This window comes from Pogoniulus pusillus, chromosome 30, assembly GCF_015220805.1.
Source record: "Pogoniulus pusillus isolate bPogPus1 chromosome 30, bPogPus1.pri, whole genome shotgun sequence".
Taxonomy (NCBI): Eukaryota; Metazoa; Chordata; class Aves; order Piciformes; family Lybiidae; genus Pogoniulus; species Pogoniulus pusillus.
In genome coordinates this window covers 5,887,836-5,910,511 of record NC_087293.1, presented here as the reverse complement: position 1 = coordinate 5,910,511, position 22,676 = coordinate 5,887,836, and the positions used below count along the sequence as shown (strand labels likewise).

The 22,676-nt window shown below is 49.6% G+C and overlaps 1 protein-coding gene across 2 annotated transcripts in view; it reads left to right on the top strand.

The window, feature by feature from the left end:
* Positions 1 to 7,387, top strand: part of MMP17 (matrix metallopeptidase 17) — a 74,031-nt gene extending 66,644 nt beyond the window's left edge. For both annotated transcript variants that reach the window (XM_064168391.1, XM_064168392.1), the window contains exons 8-10: positions 2,432 to 2,584; positions 4,767 to 5,024; positions 6,844 to 7,387. In XM_064168391.1, coding sequence (XP_064024461.1) covers positions 2,432 to 2,584; positions 4,767 to 5,024; positions 6,844 to 7,172 — 740 coding nt within the window. In that variant the 3' untranslated portion in view covers positions 7,173 to 7,387. The remainder of the gene's footprint in view (positions 1 to 2,431; positions 2,585 to 4,766; positions 5,025 to 6,843) is intronic.
* The last annotated feature ends 15,289 nt before the right edge of the window (positions 7,388 to 22,676 follow it).

Below are 22,676 nucleotides of genomic sequence, written 5' to 3'. Positions count from 1 at the left end.
GAGGTCTCTTCCAACCTGTTTGATTCTATGATTCTATGTATGCTTTTGGGGGGGGGGTCCTGATAGCTTAGGGGGGGAAAAAAAACAACCAAACTAACCAACAGCACAAGCTACACCTTACCTTGAGGGTGGATTTGAGACATGCTCCCATCACTAACAAAGTGTTGAAGCACCAACATCATTGGGGCTCCTCTTCTTGCCTCAGATAAGCCCAAGGCCCTTTGAAGTTCAGCTACTTCTCAACTAAAGAAGGAGTTATGTTGAGTTGTATTTCTTCTGTGAAATTTGGAAATCAGGCTTTGTCTGGTGCCTCACTAGTTAGAGATGCAGAGATCATCTTTAATTACATCTGTCTCCATCAATGTACAATGGCCACCAGATTTAAATCCTGGTGGTTTTTTTTCTTGAGGTTCTTAAAAAGAATCTGTAATTATGGCAGTTCCTGCCACATCTGAATGTATTATTCATTTGTGGGTTGCAGTCAGATAGAGCCAATATGCAAACTGGAGCAGAAGAACAAGAACATGATATAAATCTTTATAATTAGAATAAAATCCCCTCTCTGCAGATGTTTAAGTGTTAGAGTTTTGCCTCCTGCATTATTAGGCTGAGATCCAATTTCCATAACATTTTGAAAGATGGTGTCACAATCTGCCAGCTCTAGAGGAAGGGATGAGTGTTGTGAATACAAATCTGAGGATGCTGCTTTGGTTTCTGTTGCTTCTCACCCCTTGGGAATCCGTGCAAGAGCAGATGTAAATAACATGCAATAACTTACATCAGGCAATAACAAATATGAGACCGAGGTGAGAGATGGCTCTTGGACCTCCTGCATCAGCTCAGAGCTCTCTATGTAGAGCCCTCCAGGGAAAACACAGCACAAAGTGTGCTGCAAAAGCTTGGGCTGAGAATGCCAGAGACAGGGCAGAGAGTTGGGTTCTGAGCTGTCTCTGAAATCAGTCCTCAGGAAATCCCTTGTTAGGCTCCTTCAGCAGGAGAAGGTTTGGCACCCTTCCCACAGAGGACAAACCTGTTTACCTTTCATTACCCAAAATATTCCAGGAATAGCTCAAGCCACGCTGTTTTTCAGCTGGGGCAGCATTGCTGCAGGGGCTGGAAGTGCTTTTGCTTATGTACTGCTGCATTTGGAGTTGTTTAGCCTGGAGAAGGCTCTGGGGATACCTTTTTGTGGCCTTTCAATACTTACAAGGGGCCTATGACAAGGTGAGGACATTGTTTTTGTATGGCCTGTTGTGACAGGACAAGGGATAACAGTTTTTAACTGAAAGAGGGGAGATTCAGACTAGAAGGCAGAACTTTTTTTTATGCTGAGGATGGTGAGATACTGGAAGAGGTTATCCAGGTACATGGTAGATAGCCCCATCCCTGGAAACATTCCAGGTCAGGTTAGACAGGGCTCTGAGCAGCCTACTCCAGTTGAAGATGTCCATGCTGACTGCTGGGGGTTGGACAAAATGACCTTTAAATGTCTCTCCCCATCCAAACCATTCTGTGATTCTACATTCAGTCCCTGGGGGCGCCACAGGACTGAGGTCCCCTGTTTACCCTACACCTCTTACTTGTGCCTCCTTCCTCAACTCCTTACAGGCTTATTAGTATAGTTTTCTCCTCCTTCATTTTCTTGCTCCCTTTCTTCATTGACAAGTCCCTCTGGTGTTACTGTGTTTGATGGTAACCTCATGCACGTTTCTCAATATGAAAGCAGCTGGGCACCCTGTGAGCAGGGAGCTGTGGATGCTGCAGGAGAGGAGAAATAAGGATGTTTAGTTCAGAGGCTCTTGCTAAAGCAAGAGCTTTAGAGCTAACCAGCAATAGAACAAGGGGACACAGTCTCAAGTTGTGCCGGGGGAGGTCTAGGCTGGATGTTAGGAGGAAGTTGTTGGCAGAGAGAGTGATTGGCATTGGAATGGGCTGCCCAGGGAGGTGGTGGAGTCACCATCCCTGAAGGTCTTCAAGAAAGGACTGGATAAGGCACTTAGTGCCATGGTGTAGTTGACTGGCTAGGGCTAGGTGCTAGGTTGGCCTGGATGATCTTGGAGGTCTCTTCCAACCTGGTTGATTCTATGATTGCTGCTGTCTGGTGTAGCTTCAGCCTCTGCCCAGTCCCACTGGCTCCCATGGAGAGCTGAGAGATTCCTTTCACCTTCTCCAGCTCAGTGCTGCAGCTTCGCACCGCAGCCAGGAGTGTAGCCACTGCAGTGCAATGTCTGGAGGATTATTTTGATCCCAAAAAGGGGATTTCTGGTAATGGCTGCCAGAAATAGCACTAGCAGCTGCTGCTGGAAGGCAGGATGCCTCTAATCCAGAGCTCCCATCTCATGTGCTTTGCTTGCTGCTGCGTGCCTGGCACTCATGTCCCTGGTGGTGGTGGGTTGCAGTGTGGTTCAGTAATGTCCAGTCTGTTCCCCAGGCAAGTACTTCTGGAGACTGACTCGCAATAAGCACTTGGTCTCCCTCCAGCCGGCTCAGATCCACCGCTTCTGGCGGGGCTTGCCACTCAACCTGGACAGCCTGGATGCCGTCTATGAGAGAACCAGTGACCACAAGATCGTCTTCTTCAAAGGTGAGAGCAAACGTGGTGCTAGAGGTAGCACATCTGTCTTATCTCCCCTGCCCAGAGCCCAGTTACCTTGACAGCATTTTGACCTCTCCTGCAGGCAGGAGACACCAGTGCCAGCTGTTGAGCATGTCTCAGGGCAGGTCCAAGACCTGTTGTTCATGAGTAAGGCTAGGAGAAACCAGTGGGTGAAAAGTAGCAGTCACTCTCCCCAGAAAAGGAGGGAAATGTCCCTGAGGAAAAACTTGAACCACATGTAAATGAAAGCTTAGCTTTGGAAGACTAAAATACAAGCAAGATCAGCCCGTGCAGACACTTTACAGGTTTTCTGTTCCTTCTTTGGCCTTAGCTCTTTTTAGTATTTGTTGATGAGAAAAGAGGCATCAGCCAGAGGGGACAAAAAGGAAACCTAAAGAGCTTGGGTTTGCAAATTATGTTTTTGTTACTACTTTTTTCTTCCAAAAGAAGTGGTAGGAACCTCCTTTTGTTTACAACAACTCACAAGTTTCTTCTACTAGAGCTGGAGGGAAGAGATTAGCTCTTACTTCCTACACAGATATCCAAGTCTCCCCTAAGCTATCTGCCAGTTAGTTGTTACCCATGTGCTGAAGGTCACCCAAGCCCCTGGCAGGCACTGGCTCTTGTTCCAGAAAGTTTGTGCACTTGAGCTAAATACCTCTGAGCTCTTGGTGCCCCATGGCTGGAAACTGCTTTTTGTCTCCCACTCATTCCGCTCCGAGCGCGGTGTAGTTAATGGTTTCTGAGGTGCTGATCCAAGTTCCTCTGAAAGCAATTATTTGGTTTCAGTTCCTCCAGCAAGGCTGGAGCAATGGCTTATGCCCTGTGCAAGTCTCTGCGTTTGCAGAAGTGTTTCCAAGCATGGCTGGAGCCCTTCCAGACTGTCTGCATGTAGAGCACCACAGATCTGCTACAAACCCTCTGCCTTTCCACTAATCCAGAAGGAATGGGGCAGCTGGAGCATGGCATCCCTTACATCTGGCACCAGACCCCTCTAGTCAAGTCTGCAGACCTCAGCAGCATTCACTTGCTTCCTTCTCTTGCTGCTGGAGATGGCCAGACATCCAGCAGCTCAGGACCAGGGGCTACTCCTGGCTGCTTGTGAGGCCAGAATTACAGCTGTGCCACATCTGGGTCTTGCTCCTACAACTCCACAGCCACACATGATTTTTGTGTTAGTTCTGCCTAAGATTAAACTCAAGATGTTCTTTCCAGACGTCAAATACTGCCTCGTTCTCCCCCTCCAGCACTGTTTCATTGATCCCTGGACAGAGACCAAAGCACACAAATTACCCTGGCCTTTGAGTTCCTGCTGCTGATACTGGGCATGTGGTTAAGTGCCTCTGCAGGTCTGCTAGACAACCCAGGGAGGAAACAGCCTGGCCTTGAAAGCAGGTTGTGTGAAAAGGACACTGCAGGTTCCCAAAGAGACGTTGTGCAAACAGAAAGAACGTCCCAGCGGTCAGAGGACTGGGTAGGAACTGAGAGAGCTGAGTTCATTGTCTTGTTCTGCCAGTGGCCAGTCATGCTGTGCTTCATTTCTAGGAAGCAAAAGACAATAAAAGAAAGCCCCTATTGATAGTTCTCTCTTGTCCAGGGCACTGGTGCCTTGTTCACTGAACTCTTGTCCACTGCTCAGGTGGGATTTGTCCAATCCCTGCACATCCTCCTTATATCCCTTAAAGTCCTTCAGCCTAGCTGGCTGAAGTGCGGTGATTTCTCTTCTAAAGTGGGTCTGCACTTTGCTTCTCCCGAGTCAAACAGCAGGGAGGAAAGGCCCAACTTACCCCCAAAAGCTGTGGGTAGCATTCTGCTCCTTGCAGTTGGATACTGGGGAGAAACTAAAGAGGCAGAAACCCAATTGCCACCACCAAATGCATAAAAGTGACAGCCTTAGCTACACTGCCAGTGTGTTTGTCTCCTGGGGCTGTCACTCCTGCAGCTGGTCACAAGCAAAGGGGGGATATGCTCCATGGACAGCCTGACACATAGCAAAGCAACTATTCAAAGACCAGGGTTCCCCACCCGGCTGCTGCCTTCCCATCCCCATCCTTGGATGCTTAGCCCTGAGGGTTGCCGCATGAAAAAACATCAAGTTCCCTGCAGTGCAATTTTGGTTTCAGTTGCGAAACAAAAGTGATTTTGCTTTGTGCTTCTTTCCTTTCCCCAGGAGACAGATACTGGGTCTTCAAAGACAACAACGTGGAGGAAGGATACCCACGGCCCATCTCGGACTTTGGTCTGCCACTGGGAGGAATCGACGCTGCTTTCTCCTGGGCCCACAATGACAAGACTTACTTCTTTAAGGACAATCTCTACTGGTGCTATGATGACCACGAGCGGAGGATGGATCCTGGCTACCCTTCAGAGACCATCCTGTGGAAGGGAATACCAAGCCCTTTAGATGATGCCATGAGGTGGTCAGATGGTGAGTCCCTATTCTGGTTTTAAAAGCACAGGGGAAAAAGAATCAATGCCTTATTTGCACCTGAGCTTATAAGCCCCTTCTACTGAGCCTGCCACATAAATGGCTAAGCCTCAGATAGGACAACGGCTTCTGATGTTTGAAAGCTGAAGAGGGAGGTAGGCTTCCAGCCAGAGCTCCCCATACTGCTTACTAAAAAGGCTTCATAATTTCAAGCAGGCAACAAAAATATCCTGGGGGGCCTAATAATCTGATTTTATTAAAAGAACACAGTTGATGTTGTTCTGCAGTGATTTTAGCCTAATATGTGCTGCTCTGCTCCTCGCTGAGCTTGTTGTTGTTGGATTTTTAGCTGGATATATGCAGTTGCAGGCAGAAAATATCATTAACAGAGATGTTTTCCCCAGAGTTACAATTCATTTTCCAGCTGTAAGGCTTCTCATTGTTTCTTCCCCCTGAAAAGAGCACAAAAACTTTTTTGTCACAGTTGCTATTTACAACCATCTCTTTGACCCTGACAAAGACAGGGTAAGTTCCTAACCCTGTGCTGGGTTAGGAACTTCTGTGCTGGGTTAGGAACTGGCTGGAGGGCCGAGCCCAGAGAGTGGTGGTGAATGGTGCCACATCCAGCTGGCAGCTGTCACTAGTGGTGTCCCTCAGGGATCTGTGCTGGGCCCCATCCTCTTTAACATCTTCATAGATGATCTGGATGAGGGCATGGAGTCAGTCATCAGCAAGTTTGCAGATGACACTAAGCTGGGGGCAGATGTGGCTGGGTTGGAGGGCAGAAGGGCTCTGCAGCAGGACCTTGACCGCCTGGACAGATGGGCAGAGTCCAAGGGGATGGAGTTCAGTAGCTCTAAGTGCAGGGTGCTGCACTTTGGCCACAACAACCCCATGCAGAGATACAGGCTGGGGTCGGAGTGGCTGGAGAGCAGCCAGACAGAGAGGGATCTGGGGGTGCTGATTGATACCCGCCCGAACATGAGCCAGCAGTGTGCCCAGGTGGCCAAGAGAGCCAGTGGCATCCTGGCCTGCATCAGGAATGGTGTGGTCAGCAGGAGCAGGGAGGTCATTCTGCCCCTGTACTCTGCACTGGTTAGATCACACCTTGAGTCCTGTGTTCAGTTCTGGGCCCCCCAGTTTAGGAAGGACACTGAGATGCTTGAGCGTGTCCAGAGAAGGGCGACGAGGCTGGGGAGAGGCCTTGAGCACAGCCCTACGAGGAGAGGCTGAGGGAGCTGGGATTGGTTAGCCTGGAGAAGAGGAGGCTCAGGGGAGACCTCATTGCTGTCTACAACTACCTGAGGGGTGGTTGTGGCCAGGAGGAGGTTGCTCTCTTCTCTCAGGTGGACAGCACCAGAACAAGAGGACACAGCCTCAGGCTGTGCCAGGGGAGATTTAGGCTGGAGGTGAGGAGAAAGTTCTTCCCTGAGAGAGTCATTGGACACTGGAATGGGCTGCCCGGGGAGGTGGTGGAGTCGCCGTCCCTGGGGCTGTTCAAGGCAGGATTGGACGTGGCACTTGGTGCCATGGTCTGGCCTTGAGCTCTGTGGTAAAGGGTTGGACTTGATGATCTGTGAGGTCTCTTCCAACCCTGATGATACTGTGATCCCAGCCAGGTGTAGCATCATCTTTTTTGAGCATTCCACCAGCAGCCACTGTGCTTCTGCAGTGACAGAGAGTACTGGCAACAAGCAGTGGTGCCACAAGTGCCATTGCTGCCCTGGGCTCAGCTGAGGAGGGAGTGCTCCTGTGCCCTTTCCACTGGGACAGTGCCCGCGGCTACTCACCTTCCCTTTGGGCTTTGGTCTCTTTGCAGGCGCAAGTTACTTCTTCAGGGGCAAGGAGTACTGGAAAGTGCTGGATAGTGACCTGGAGGCCCAGCCTGGGTACCCTCAGTCCATCGCTAGAGACTGGCTGGTGTGCAGCGACATGCAGTCCGACTCCCCCGACGCCGCGGGGAGCAGCAGGACCGGGGCACGCTCCAAGCCGGGGCTGCACCACGAGAGCCGCTCGGAAAACGGCTACGAGGTCTGCTCCTGCACCTCCGCCTCCTCATCCCTCTGGGCTTGCCCTGCGCTCAGACTGTCAGCCAGCCTCCTGCTGACCAGCGTGTGGACAGCGACACTGCTGTGTGCAGCCCTATGACACCTCATGCACGAAGGAGACAACGCCGTGGTGCTCCGGGGACGGAGGTGGAGAGACCTTGTGATGCTAAGTGCTGCAAGCAGGAAAACATTCCTAGGGACATGCTGGCCAAGGGTTTGAATTCTCCATGAGAAATGAACAGTGGGGTTTCTTTTTTGTTTGCTTGGGGGTTTTTTTTGTTTGTTTGATTGTTTGGGGGTTTTGTGGGGGTTGGGTTTGTTGGTTTTTTTTTAATTTTAGTTCAAAGGTCTAATAAGAGATTTTTGAGTTCTGCATCTTCTTATTTCCCCCATCTGGTTAAAGATAGAGCAGCCTGACACTCAGTTTAGCTGTGTTCCATAGAAATGTGTTGCTTTGGATGTTTGAACGCAGCAAAGGAGGGAGGAGAGAGCTCCTGTGATTGGATGGGAACAGAAAAGATGCTGCTGAGACAGATGGCAACATCCTGGAGGAACGGTGGCAAGGCGAGGGGCGAGGTGGTAGTTTTGTGCTGACACCACGTACACATCCTATTGGATGCACTAGGTAGGAAGGAACTTTGGCTCCACTAAGATTAACTGCAAGGTGATCATTGTATTGTCAGACCTGCTGTGGTCACTAATGTCTGGTAACTTCTATCAGTTTCTACAGATCAGAAGCACTGTTGCCTTTCAGAAGGCAGTGCAGCTTGTCTTTGTGTCTGAGTCATTTGAGTTTAACAGTTTCTCTAATAAACCTTGGCTGCCTACACAGAGATCTCCTGGTCCTCAGCCAGACCAAGCCTGCCACCTGCAGTGAAGTGCTGACTGCTGAGGCTCGGAGCAGCCTCACCTCTACACAAGGAGCAACCTTGCTGACGCAGCCGAGTGAGATGCAACTACACCCACTGCCCCAGCCCAGCCCATGCACATGAACTCCTGTTTCATGTTGGTTTGTGTTTTGGGAGAGATCAAGATATAGCACATTCAGTTGTGGGGAAGATGGACAGGAGAGATGCTGCACAATCAGCCTCAAACTCCTCTTGAAGCCTTTGCCAGGAATTTGGAGTGACAGAAGCAAGGTCAAGGGCTGCATTAGGATGTTCCTGGGTTTTGAGGGTTTTCTTTCCTCACTGCTACTGCACATTGTGAAGTAGAATTTGGGCATCTCAGAGTCTTTGAAAATGGTGAGTGAGAACTTCTGCCAGGAACTGTGATAGAGATTGTCAGGAAGGCCAGGCTGAGCCTCCCAGTCTGGTGGTGTTAAAGGAGAGGAATGGGCAGCAGCTGCTGAAACACACTTCTGTCTGCCCTGCAGAAGTGCCTCTTGCTGCCTCTGCCAGAGCCAGCTCCTGGGGCAGCTGTCAGGAGCTGAAGGCAGTGTCACTGGGACCCAAGGCTGCTCCACTGGCCTTGGTACTAGCCAGGACTTTTGTCATGGGGCTGGGCATAATGCAAAGCCCCCATGGCACAGCAGGAGGGGCAAAAGAAATGCACATTTGCCTCTTGACAGAAAAAAAAAAAAGATTGTCACCTTGAGTTTCTCTCTCTGCTGTTTGCCTTTTTACCTAGTCCAAGTCAAAGGCCAATTCACAGGGAGCAGCTATTTTAGGACCACGAGCTACAGTGTGATTTTATGGGGCATGAGTCAATAGAAACCTTCCATTAAGCCATTCCATTGCCTTTAAAAAAATACAACCCAAAAACCTCCCCATACAGCAGCCCCTCTGCTGAATAAATCTGCCTCTGGTGTTCCTGCTGTGCTCAGAGCAAGCAGCTCCTCATCCCACCTCTGCCCACTGGGATGAGCAGAGACTGAAGGGGCAGGGCCTCGTGGGTTGCCATCATGGCAGATGGGGTTTTCTTTCAGTTCACATCACTGTCCTTCCTTTCAAGTCAGGAAGATGTGGCTACTAGTCCTTGCTGGGGTGACACTGCATGAACGGCAGCATGTTACAGGTCCCTCTTGGAGATGAGGCCAGGTAAGAGCACAGCACCTTGGGGAAGACACTCTTTTTATTTTCTCTTTATTTTTCCCCCCTTCCTTCACAAAAGAACTATCCAGAAGCTGCAACTGAAGGATCAGAGGAGGCAGGAATGTGGCTAGCACTGCTGCTGCATCTTTCCAGCCAAACCAAGGGCCTGCTGTGATACAAGAATCACATCCCCTTAGCCAGTGTGGTGTGGGCACAGTGGTGCTGGGACCCACGTTAATGAGAGACAAAGCTAAGTTTATTTCACAGTATCACAGTATCATCAGGGTTGGAAGAGGGGATTGTGATTTATAAATAAAGCTTGTGGAAAGGCTCTCATATGCCCTTCTCTACTTTTAGTTGTGCATTTTGGTGATCAGAAATGGAGCAGGAACTGGAACTATGCTCCTGCCAGACAACCCTCGAGATGGACCAGGAAATGCTGCTGTCTCCTCCTGATGTGTGGCTTGCTTGGCCGTTCCCCTGGCCGCCAGCAAAGCTGCCCTGTGGTTGAAGTGGAGTCTGTCCATAGGTGAAAAGGTTTCATGCTCAAAGCAGAGAGACCCTGTGCCCAGCAGGGCTAGGGGGTCTATGAAGGTCCCAAGGCTCCCAGGTGGTGCCTCTGCAGCTGTCTTACCAGGTACAGAATATTTGGAATTGCCCAGCCAGTGCCCACCCGAGGGAGGTGACAGTCACCATCCCGGGAGGTGTTCAGGAAGTGTGCAGGCATGGCACTTTGGGACAAGGTGTAATGGGCATGGTGTTAGCCTGATGGTTGAACTTGATGATCTCTGAGGGCTTTCCCAACCTTAATGATTCTATAATCCTGTAATTCACTTTTGTAGATCCCTTCTAAGGTAAAGGCAGCAGGGACAAATCCCAGCACAAACCTGGTACTTGGGGAACTTGCCCTCCTGGATTTCCTCCAGAGTCAGGCTCACCGTATGTTCTCCAGCCTGTGAGCCAGGGACATCCAGGTGCTGTCCCTGCGAGGGGCTGAGCAGGTACACAGCCAGAGGTAAACGGGGGCCGTGCCACTGCCAGGCACTGCGGAGCCCTTCCCGGGGCACAGAGGAGGTCAGAGGCGCAGGCTGAGTTCGGGTGAGCGGCAGCGCGGGGCACGGCCGCAGGAGGACAGCAGAGACAGGGACAGCAGAGAACGACAGAGACGGCACAGGCACCGGCACCGGCAGCAGAGAGAGACGGAGACAGCAGAGACACGGGCAGCAGAGAAAGACAGAGACAGCAGAGACACGGGCAGCAGAGAAAGACAGAGACAGCAGAGACACGGGCAGCAGAGAAAGAGAGACTGCGAAGGCACGGGCAGCAAAGAGAGACAGAGACGGCACAGGCACGGGCAGCAGAGAGAGACAGAGACAGCAGAGACACGGGCAGCAGAGAGAGACAGGCAGCAGAGACACGGGCAGCAGAGAAAGAGAGACTGCGAAGGCACGGGCAGCAAAGAGAGACGGAGACGGTACTGGCACGGGCAGCAGAGATAGAGACAGCAGAGAGACAGAGACGGCACCGGCCCGGGCAGCAGAGATAGGGGCAGCAAAGAGAGACACAGGCAGCAGAAAGGCAGCGGACACGGGCAGCAGAGAGAGACAGAGACGGCAAAGGCACAGGCAGCAGAGAGAGGCAGAGACGGCACCGGCCCGGGCAGCAGAGCTAGGGGCAGCAAAGAGAGACACAGACAGCAGAAAGGCAGCAGACACGGGCAGCAGAGAGAGACAGCAAAGACATGGGCCGCAGAGAGCCAGCAGACAGAGCTGGCAAAGACACGGGCAGCAGGGGCAGTAGAGACAGCGCTTGCCGCCAGCCCCACAGCCCTGCTGCCAGCGCTTAGAGAGGGCAGTAGAACATGCGTGTGCTCTCTGTGCTCCTCACCAATGCTGATGCCCTCCTGCCGGGCTCCCTGGCACGGTTCCTGGGCCAGGATTCCTCTGTCTCTGCCCAGAGTCCCTGAGCCAGATCTCCTCCACAACAATATGGAATCGCAGAATGGTTTGGTTTGGCAGGTAACTTAAAGATTATCTAGTTCCAACCCCCCTGCCATGGGTGGGACATTTTCCACCACAGCAGGTTGCTCAAAACCCCATCCAAGCTGGTCTTGAGCGCTGCCAGGGAGGGGGCATCCACAAACTCCCAGGGCAACAAGATCCTTAGTCTTAGCTGGAAAAGCCACCTCCACCCCCCAGAAAAATAAGCTGAACATCCTATTCCTGTGCTATCTCTCCCAGCCTGGAGATTTCACCATCGTTTGTAATACTGTTTCAGAGTTTAAATCCTCCTATGTAAGAGGAGGGATGGAAATTCAAAGGGGAGGCCACTGGCCATCTGAACCCACAAGTACTGAAAGCTAAAAACCTGAGTTTGTGGAAGCTGTGCTTGCAAGTCTGGCTTCAAGATCCTAGTCAAGGTTCTTCCTGGCTCTCACTCCCACCCTTCCCCAGGCTCAGCCAGATCCAGGAATTTTCTGGTTTGCTAACAGAAAGAAGGTTAAAAAAAGACAGTGAGGAGGGCAGGAGCAGTTTTCAAACAACAAAGCCATGGCAATGCCTGAATTTAAAAGCAACATTTGTAATGAGACAACTCAGACAAGACCCTGGGATTAAACAGCTTGAGAAGCACAATAAAGTTCTCAAGACTCATTTTGACTTGTTGATTCAAATCATGAGACAAGTGTGTGTGGTATAAAGAGTTTCTGCCTCCCATAATCCCCTTTCAGCTGAGCCCTTACCTAACCCTAGAGGGACTTCCTAAATTGGGACTTTCTGCTTTAGAACACTGACATTTTCCTCCCCTGCCTCTAATTTCACCAGAAAATACCCTTGCACAGCTGTGGGCCAGGAGAGCAGGTGGTGAGGCTCAGCCCAATATACCCATAGCCTTAAGGGATGCCACTTGTCACTGGCCTCCATTTGGACACTGTATCCAGCAGTGGTCCACCCCTCCAGTCCATCTTTTTCCAGCTTGGTGACCAGGAAGCCATGCAGGACAGTCAAATGCTTTCCACAAGTCCAGGTAAATGCTATCAGTTGCTTTTCCTTTATCCACTGATGCTGTAACTTCATCACAGAAAGCCAGCCAGTTCACCAGGCACGATTTGCCCCTGGTGAAGCCATTTTGGTTGGCACCACTTCATTTTCTCTATGCCTTAGCAAAGCCTTCAGGAGGATCTGCTCCATGATCTCGCCAGGCACAGAGGAAAGACTGACTGGCCAGGAATTTCTGGAGTATTCCTTTTTTCCTTTTTTGGAGATGAAGGAACTTCCTGCTGAAATATTCCTGCTTTGATGCAGTTCCTGAAGACAGAGATATCTTTTGTTTCTCAGATGGCTATTTTGGAGAGAACAAATTCCAGGGCTGCCTTTAGCTCTGCTACCTTGCTTTTTCCATCCCCTCTGCCAGGTGACCATGATGTACCATCCAAGGCTGATCCTGGTACTGCTGTGAGCAGCAGAAGCAAGCCTGAGGGATTACTTTGTCCAGAGGAAAGGAGTTTGTCCTGGCTCTCTATGTCCCAGCAGTTCCTGGTAAGCTCAGTGCTGTGGGTCACCTACTTGCCTTTCTCTGAAATTTCTAGACAGAGGGAGTTGGCTGGCCTCATGGGGCTGGAGCAGGTCAGGGGAGGGCTATAGGACACTCAAACCCAGGGAGTGCATAGTTGAGTAATAGCCTATAAGAAGACCAGTTTGGACTAAGAATAGGAGAAGGCATTAAAGCTGGATGGTATGTAAAGGATTTCTGCAGGCATGTGCTGGGGCTGCAGATGGGGAAGTGAAGGGGCTGTTTCTGGATCCCCTGTAGTACAAGCAGTTACTGACCTCCTGACACTAACAAAATCACCACAGGAGCTGCCAGAGCAGCTCCCTGTCCTCCACCCGAAATTCTGGACCTTGGTTGAAAAAGCAAATCCTATACCCCTGGGATTTATGATTCTGTCAGCAGTGAAACTCTAACTCAGCAGTAAGTAGCCAGCTGTGGTAGGCTTATTTCTCAATGATAGGGAAGAATCTGGGGCTTGGGGTTTGGGGTTTTTTTGTTGTTTATAAAGGCTTTGAGCTTGATTGCACATCCAAACCAGTGAAAAAAAAAGCAACTAGACACAAGCCTGCTCTGAGCAGCTTTCAGCAAGCACAGCTTGGCAGGAGTAGAACTGCATTAATAACAGGGCCACTTTGTTATGGTGAGGACAAGACTTCATAAGGAACTGTCTCAAGATTTATGGGTTGTGTTGCTTGGGTTGTGCCAGTTTGTCCCTTGGCTTCATGTGAAGAAACACATATCCTGAGCAAAGGCTTTCCCACCCCACCACTGACAAGCCAAACCAAGGCAATGTGTTGTGCAGCTTCCACCTTGGGAGTAAGATGGTCTGTTGCTCTAGATTAGATGTTTGGTTTGCTCTTCTGTGTTAGAACAAGAGAAGGGATTTGGGAGAAGCAAGGTGATGATTGGAGAAGCCTGTTTATATGCCATTTAATTTCAAAGGATGGAAATGCACTACTTTCTTCCCACCCCACCTGGACTGCAGAAAGAGCTGTGGCAGGATGGCCTCTGGCATGTTTTCCCTGTGGAGCTCAGTGGTTATAGGGCAGCTCCCTGATCATGTGTCCTTGCTCTTCCCAGCCTGAGAAATTGATGCTTATTCTGCATCTGAAACTGCATTTATCCAAGGAATAGAAAAATATGGCATTGAGTGGTTTTCATGTGGCAGTTGTCCATAATTAGCTGTCTTAAAGCCCTATGACTATCTTGCTTCCTGCAACTCCTCTGAACTCATTCCACTACTCCATGTTTACTTGGGTGACAGCTCCACACTGCACACACCAGCTCCTGCACGCCAGCAGGGAGGAGGCAGCACTGGGATGGGTTTGCTTGTTTCCAAAGTTGCCAGGTAATGGAGTAACTGTGGCCAGTGACGAGCTCACGTTCCTGCTTTGAAGCTCTGCCTCTGAGCAGATCTCACAGGGAGGGGTTTCCACACAAGCAGTAGTAAATCTTTGCCCCACTTATCTGCATCACTGTGCCTGAACTTATCTGAAACATCATCACTAATGTTCAACACAGACTCTTTACCTGCTCTAACTTCCCGAGCATGCAGAAGCAACGGGTTCTGTGTTTTACAGCAATTATCTGCTCTCACCCTCCCTTTTTGCTCTGCTCTGCTCATCCTACTTTTTTCCTTACCTGCTGTAATGAAGTTCTCCCTCCCCGTTGCAAAACTGTACAGGTCAGGCTGCACTTGAGGCTTTCTTAGGACAGAAAATCCTAGGGATCTTCCAGCTCCTGCGGTTAGAGAGCTTCTCTTATCTCCGTGTAGCAAACCACCACCCGTCAGAGGGTAGCAAGAGCTCAGCATAAAGGTCACGAGGATCAGAAATACCACATTGCTTTTGGTGAATCTTCAACAGTCTGACCTGAGAGTATGAATTGGGAGAAAGCAGGGCCGGAGTGACCTGCCAACACCTACAATAGGGAGATCTGCCTGATGGGATTTGACAGATGCCTGTGGTGCTGCTTTAAAACATCTGCCCAGATGTGCCTACTGGACAGCAGCAGAGTTCCCAGCCTGCGTGTAAGGAGACCTTGGAGAAGAGTGGAGAAATTCGGCTGTAATTCTAGGTGCTCAAGTGGCTCTTTGTCCTGAGCCATCAAGTGCCTGTGCCTCAGAGTGGTGCAGATATCTGACTTCACAGGGAGGAGAGGATTTCTAGTGCTTAGCAAGCGGTTCCACAGTCTTCTCGTCCCCACTCTCCCACATATCCCTCCTTCTGTCATGGGGAATGGGGGGGAGGGGAACATGGACTCTGAGCTGTCTTTGTCACATGAGTGCAGCTTGCGTTAGGTCTCATCCAGAAACAAGGCATGGATCCTATTGCAGCCACACGGAAAGCACAACGCCTTGTGTAGGGTGCTGAGCCCTCTACTGGAGGAGAGGGAGCTGTCCTGGGAGGGAGCAGCTCGCCAGGAACGCACTTCTTTCATCTCTGTTGGCTCTGGAAGGTTTCAGGATCATGTACAACTAGAACAAACAAGTGAGATCAGAAACCCCCTAAGCAAAAGCCATGCTTAGGCAAGTAGAGCTTTGAGGGGCCCATGCTAATCCCAGTCTGCGAAGCACATGCCAAGCACTTAGCATCCCTTGCCAAGTTTGTAGGAATGAAGGCATGTCCTGACTGGCCTCCATCTCCTTCAGGGGTACTGATGGGACCTACCTACCTCTCTTCGAGCCTGCCAGGGTGCTTAGGAAGCCTGTCTTTAAATAGTTTCATTCTAGCAGCATGAGGCAGTGCAGCCTGGTTGTTATTCTTAACCCTTGGGTCAGGCAAGGTAGCAGTGACATCATGGAAGAACTTTGCTCTGCACGCTCCGTCAGCACAGCTCATCTATCATCTGCCCCACTGTGATCTCTATCAAGACTGTTGTCCTTCTGTTTGTTGCTGCAAAGGGGCACTGCCCCAGTGCTGCTCTTCCACCTGTCTTCCACTGCAGAAGTGGTTTTCATTAGCAAAGTAAAATGCTCTTGTCTACACTGCCAAGGGCGAGCTGTTTGCTCACTGCTGTCCACCCTGCCAAGAGCCAGAGCAGGCTTCCTTGCCTCCCACGTTACCACCAGTGCAGGGCTTTGTGCTTTGCCCTGTCCTACTCATCCCTTTGGCGTGGGCAGGGTGAGGTGAGCCAGCACCACTAGAGATCCTAGGCAAAGCTGTTGTGGGATAGTGTCTCTCCTTCTGCCAGTGCCTGAAGACTGATGCAAGCTGACTCAGCAAGTACTTGCCAGGAGATGTTGATCCTTGCTTCCTGGCAGGAGGCCACCAAGAAAAATGGGCTTGACAAATATCTAAGGGGACTGCTTTACCAGATCTTAAGATCTATCTCTCTCTGCCATGCTCTCAAAGCAGAGCAAGTGCTGTAACGCTACTTGAAGCCTTGCAAATGCGCTGGAGGAGCTGAGTTGTAATTCAGCTCTGCTTCCTTCTTGCTTCTCTCTGTCACTAAGGGTGAGCAAACAAATAGTTGCCAACAGACTCCACCAAAAGCCACATCTGTGTGACTGGTTGTCTGTCCTTGTAACGTGCCTGTGTTTATGTACCTGTTATCTCCAGCTTTGTTTGGACTGAGCAGGTGTGCCCAGTGGAGCTCCTGGGCTGGAATCGTGTTGCAAATAGCAGAGGGAAAGTGCAGTATTGTTCTCTGTGTGGAGTCAGGGCTCTCACCTCACTTGAACCCACCTGCGTTGGCACAGATGGATGTGAAGAGCTCTGATACAGCTCAAGAAATAATTCAAACATGTATCAGTGAAGATCCATCACAGCATTCAGTGAAGGCTGCTATTTTGGATTGCTGTTCCCAGCACTGCAGAAGAAAATGAGCTGCAGCAGAAGGCTGGTCTGCAGCTGCTGTGTCTCATTGAGCCTATCTTCACAGGCAGAGCAGCAAAAGGCAATCTTGCCATTGGACCTTCTCCTTCACTTCTTTCTGAGGCCACAAGTGCAGAGATGTATTTTATTTTATGTTTGAACACAAGCTAAAGGCAGAATCACAGTATCACAGTATCATCAGGGTTGGAAGAGACCTCACAGATCATCAAGTCCAACCCTTTACCACAGAGCTCAAGGCCAGACCATGGCACCAAGTGCCACGTCCAATCCTGCCTTGAAGTGCCCCAGGGACGGCGACTCCACCACCTCCCCGGGCAGCCCATTCCAGTGTCCAATGACTCTCTCAGTGAAGAACTTTCTCCTCACCTCCAGCCTAAATCTCCCCTGGCACAGAATTTAGCAAACCATGCTGAACTGGGGCAGGCTGGGCAGCAGGAGAAATATTCAGAGGTAATTCTAATCTTGCCTTTTATATTGATTACAAGTTATGGCATTAGGGACTCATATCCTAAACTGGAGGCAAGCAGCTTCTTGTGATTGCTGGTGAAACCCAGCACTAGGAGGGGGAGTGGAGCAGCAGCTTTCACTGGTGCTCCTTGTCTCAGTCCTTGTCCCCTGTGCAACTGCAGCTCACTGGCCACTAACCACCTCATGGGTGGGTGTTTGTATTAAGATCTGTATCCCAAATCCTTTGCTCAGTGCTCTTGAGCTTCCCTCCTTGGGCCACAAGCCAGGGAATAAGGCCTATCAGCTAGCAGGCTGTTTGTTTTTCCACAGGCTGTTTAAAGTGTGCCAGTGCTATCAGTGAAACCAGGTCTGCTCGTGGCCTCTTGCTCCACAGGTGCTGGAGGCCTCTGATCTTCTCCCTCTGTGCCTTTGTTTGGGTGTTTTTGAGGATGGGAGAACATCTTGCATGAGTTTCCAGAGCACCAAACAAAAGGCAATCACACTGTAAAGACAATCTACCCCTTTGCCAGCAGTGCTGTGTGTTTGGATTTGTTGCAGATGTAAGGATGGGGGACCCAGAGATGTGTTGCTCATGCAGCTGGGACCACTGAGCTTTCCAGTGGGTCCTGCCCTTGCTCTGAAACGACGACAGGAAAATGTTGTTGTTTTGAAGGGTGCTGTTGGTGTGGTTAATGCTTGGCTCTGGATCCAGTGGAATGTGAGCAGGCTGGAGAAGTTTTGAAGAAGATCAAAGTTTGGACCACCTGGAGCCTTTCAGTGATTGGTTCAGTTCTGCTCATACCCACATAGACAGAGGATTTCCCTGCTGGAGCTTATTGCCTGTGCTACTCTTCCCAATCAACAACCATCCTTGACCTGTACCCGGAAAAGGCACCAGGAACCAACTAATCCTGCCTCAATAAGGCTACTCACCCTCGTGCTTCAGCCCTGTGCAAGTGAGCACAGTCCTGGGAACAGCATCTGCCGCTCCTGTCTGCTAGATTCAGCTCCTGCCCAGCTCTGTCTCTATTGCTTCTCCCACCCCAGCAAAAACAGAAGCAATCTGCTCGTGTGTGGACTGCAAGAGCCCTGCCAGGAACAAAGAGAAGTTCAAATATTTGTGTTGGATGTTACTCTTTCCATTCAGGCGATAAATGACAGGCTTCAGCAGAGCCTCTTGGTGCTGAGTGCAGGATTTCCACCAGCTTTGGACCTCCAGCTTCACAGCCTCACCACTCTGAAACATCTGTAATTACCAGCTGGGTTTTAACGTGGATGGGGGAGGGAAATGACTGAGGGTGACTGAAATATGGCCTTTAAAAATAAAACACAACCAACCAAACCAAATTACTGTCTACAACTACCTGAAGGGACATTGTAGCCAGATGGGGGTTGGCCTCTTCTCCCAGGCAACCAGCAACAGAACAAGGGGACACAGTCTCAAGTTGTGCTGGGGTAGGTATAGGCTGGATGTTAGGAGGAAGTTCTTCACAGAGAGAGTGACTGGCATTGGAATGGGCTGCCCAGGGAGGTGGTGGAGGCACCATCCCTGGAGGTGTTCAAGAGAAGACTGGCTGAGGCACTTAGTGCCATGGTCTAGTTGACTGGCTAGGGCTGGGTGCTAGGTTGGCCTGGCTGATCTTGGAGGTCTCTTCCAACCTGGTTGATTCTATGACTCCCAAAGGAATGCAAACAACAAAACCACAAAACCCACCAACAAACAGAAAAGGCAAAACTGAACCCAAGAAACAGCCTCGAGGTGGAGAAAGTCATCAGGCATTCCCTGTGTCAGGTGAGAAATCCTGGTCTTGTGTGCAGTTTCACACAGGCAGAGTTTTCACCATGACCCCTGCAGCTCTGTTACTGATTTCTGTCCTAGTGCCTGGGATGCAAGCTGCCAGTTCAGCACGCAAGTATTTCAGAGCTGCCTGCCTTTGGAAAGTCTCAAGCTCAAAACCACGTGGAGGCCTGAGTTTCTCTTTTATTTCCATTTGCCTGAGCTGTTCAAGGAGCCAGAGATGTTTGCTAACAAATTAATCCATGAGCTTCAGAGCTCTGCTTCTTGGTATCTGGGAAGCTGCTGCACTTCAGCACTTGATAAGGCCACCAGAATGCTGAAACTGAATCACAGAATATTACAGCAGGAATGCATCCAGGTGGGTTTTGAAAATCTCCAGAGAAGAAGACTCCACAACCTATCTGAGCAGACTGTTGCAGTGCTCTGTCACCCTCACTGTAAAGAAGTTTCTCCTCATGCTGAGATGAAATCTTCTATGCTAACAGCCCCAGGTATGAGCTAGCTCAGAAAACAAACTGGTTTGGTTTCACTGGAGCTGTTCAGAATTTGGAGGATAAGGAAAGGAAAGGCATCATCCAGCCTCATGGGATTCTACACTGCAGCATGGCAGATCAGTAGCAAAGCATCCCAGGGAATGCAACCATCCAACACCTGGCTACAGCAATGCTGTGTAGCTTCAGTAAAGGTCAAGGGTAAGCAGCTATCAGGGCAATGACTTGAGATCTTTTTCCCTCTCATATTCAAAGAGATGTTGCACAAGGTACTCAGGAGTTGAATGTCTGAAGTTCAAAATAAAAAGTCCCAGGGCAGCCAATGCTGCTCTGTCTTGTGGGGCCTGCCTGACTCTGTGCAGCTGGTGGTGTTGGTTCAAGAGCAGGGCTCCATGGCAGAGGAAGCAATAGCAGATGTTTCTGCCCTGGGGCACTTCTACACTTATCAGCAGGATGTGCAGATGGTACTTTGGCTGTAAAATGAACTGGGAATGCTTCTGGGGCTTTTTTGGTAGGATATGCAAGCAAGTTCTGCCAATTCTTGCAAGAAATGATGTCATGTTTGGCAAGGCTTGATTTCTAACCAGACAGCACTTCTCAGCAGCCCAGGCCTTGCCATTGGAAGGTGGTGGAGGTGGTGGAGTCGCTGTCCCTGGAGGTGTTCAAAAAAGAGCCTGCATGAGGTATTTAGTGCCATGGTCTAATTGATTGGACAGGGCTGGGTGCTAGGTTGGACCGGATGAGCTTGGAGGTCGCTTCCAACCTGGTTGATTCTGTGATTCTATGATCTCCATGAGCCCTTCTTTGTGATTCTAAGCAATTTTGGTTTAATTATTTTTTTTAACTCCTCCCTGGTCTTTTTCTCTTCATTACTGTGGAGATTCCATCATGCCCAAAATGTCACAGTGCTGCCAACCTTTTCTAGCACCATCCTGGACTGGATAGCTACCTGTGCTTGACAAATTATGATTGCCTTCACAGGTTAATTTGGTATCATGCATTAGTCCCACCATGAGCTCTTGGGCTCAGAAATTTCCTTAGTCAGGAATTCATTAGTCCTGAAAATTAAAGGACTGACTCCTCAGGCTTAAATGCCATCTGCAATTGCCTTCCTTTGGCACTGTACTGTGGAAGATACTTATAGTGTTTCATTTTACAAAGCATACTAATATTACACCATTCAGTTAAATCATTTCTGCTTCAAGTAAATGAAAACCTACCCAAAATCTCAAGAGCTTCAGAAAAAAAAAAAACCAAGAAGCTCTGTTTTAGCCTGCTTTAGTTGCTGTCTGCATTTCCAAAAAGGATCCATTTTGGCAGGCTCTTTAATTTCCTTCCTTACTTAGGTCACTTTTGGGATCATGTAAGAGCTGAGGAATCTCAGTAGCCTGCTTCTCTAAGTGCTCTGTCCTGTTTCGCTTCCAGGCTCAGCCTGACACTTGGCAGTGATGCCAATCAGGGCTGTAATCAAAGTATGTATTGAAATGTGGGTATTCCCTGCAGAGAGCAGAAGGTGGGTGGGCAATAAATTGTCCACAATAGAAATGCTTGCATTCAATTTATTAGCATAGGCTGTCCCCAGCATCTACCAACCAACACCTTCTAGGAATGGGTAGCAAAGGGATAAATCCTTTGATTGCTCTTCAGTCTTTGGCACGAGCAATGGGCAGAGGTCAAAGATAGGCACAAGGACATAACTTTGTGTGATGGTTTGGGTGTTACCTGCCCCTCCCTCCTTGTGAAAATCACCCAAACTAAGCCAGTTGGAAATTGAATGAAGCTTTATACTTACAGCTTAGCACAATATACAAGCAGGTATTTACAATATCTACAGCTATAGACAGAAATATCATAGTATCACCAAGGTTGGAAGAGACCTCACAGATCATCAAGTCCAACCCTTTACCACAGAGCTCAAGGCCAGACCATGGCACCAAGTGCCACGTCCAATCCTGCCTTGAACAGCCCCAGGGACGGCGACTCCACCACCTCCCCGGGCAGCCCATTCCAGTGTCCAATGACTCTCTCAGTGAAGATATACAAGTTGAAAAGGCAATACAGAAACACAACAGCTCTTCCAGAAACCAGAGTCCCCAGGAAGGGCTGCCAACCACTCTTCCACTTTCCTTCCACCCCTCTACCTTACCCCAGGCTTTGCCTTACGTTCCAGGTGAGTTTGGAGGGTCAGCCAGGAGGGTTAGGAAGCAGATGGATTAGTCAGGCAGCAAGTTAGGTTAGAGAGAGAAGTTCATGCAGCCTCAGAGACAGAGAGCAACTCCCTTATCTATATTTATGTTCTTGTTCTTATACATCTCAGCAAGCCTATGAGTGAAGCAGACATCACCATTGATTCCTTTTCACAGCCTACAATCTAACTCTTCTCACCAGAACATTCTAGCTAGGCTCAAACTAGCACATTCTGCTAAACATTTCCTTTTCAAAGATAAATGAAGTATAGGTTTAGAACAAACCCTTTGCAGAGGCTGTGTGTGCATCCCTGTCTGTTTGAAAACAATTGATTGCTGACAGTTCTTGCCATCAGCACAGGGAGTACTATTGGAAACTTCCTGGAAAACACATGCATGCAGCAACCTTATTACAGTGAGCTACATGGTTAGAGATGCTGCCCTTAAATGAAGGCAGAGAACAGTGAAGAGGTCTTGGTTTCTTGGAAAATAGGAAAGAGAAAACAAACAAGAGCAGGTGTTATGTAAGGAAGGGGTATACAAGCCAGTCATTTTGTGTGCTTACAGAACAGGTTTATTCCTGGCTTTAACCATGGCACACTGTGAACCTGCAACACCTTCATTACTTCTGTTCTCATGACCTTTTTTTTCATCTCTTCTCCCCTGCTAGAAGTAATCAGGCAGGAATTCTGGTAGCCTTGTAGCCTAGTAGCCCAGTGGTTCTCCATTTCCACTTGGAGGCCTCCAGTGAGGAAGCATTTGTATTGAAATAGCCTAGCCATGGCAAGTCCATCCATATGAGCTGAAGAGTTGGCAAGAGCTTTGCTGACAGAAAGCAAGGACTGGCAAGCCTAAATCCAGGCTACATCCAGGACCTGTCAGCAGGGATGGCAAATGACTCGCTGCTGCTGTCATGCACAGTGATGCCTTTGCATGGCTGATGCTGTGCTGCTAGCCAGGGCCAGGCAGGACATTTCCTGTGTGATGCAGGTGGCATGTGCCTCCCTGTATCACCAGAGAGTTGGCTAAAGGCTTCTAAGAGCACCACTTGATTCACTGCGTAACAACTGATCCCCTATGATTCAGATAAGAGGATACTTAGGCTGTTAAAATGGTAGCATTTGCCCCAGGGCCTTTTTGTGCATGGTCTTTCTAACTGCATCCAACCACAATGAATTTCCCTCATCAAATTAGGCAGGTTGGTTTGACGTGGGTGGGTCTGTGGGTGGCAATTCTCATCCTCAGCAGCAGTGCAGACTTGCAG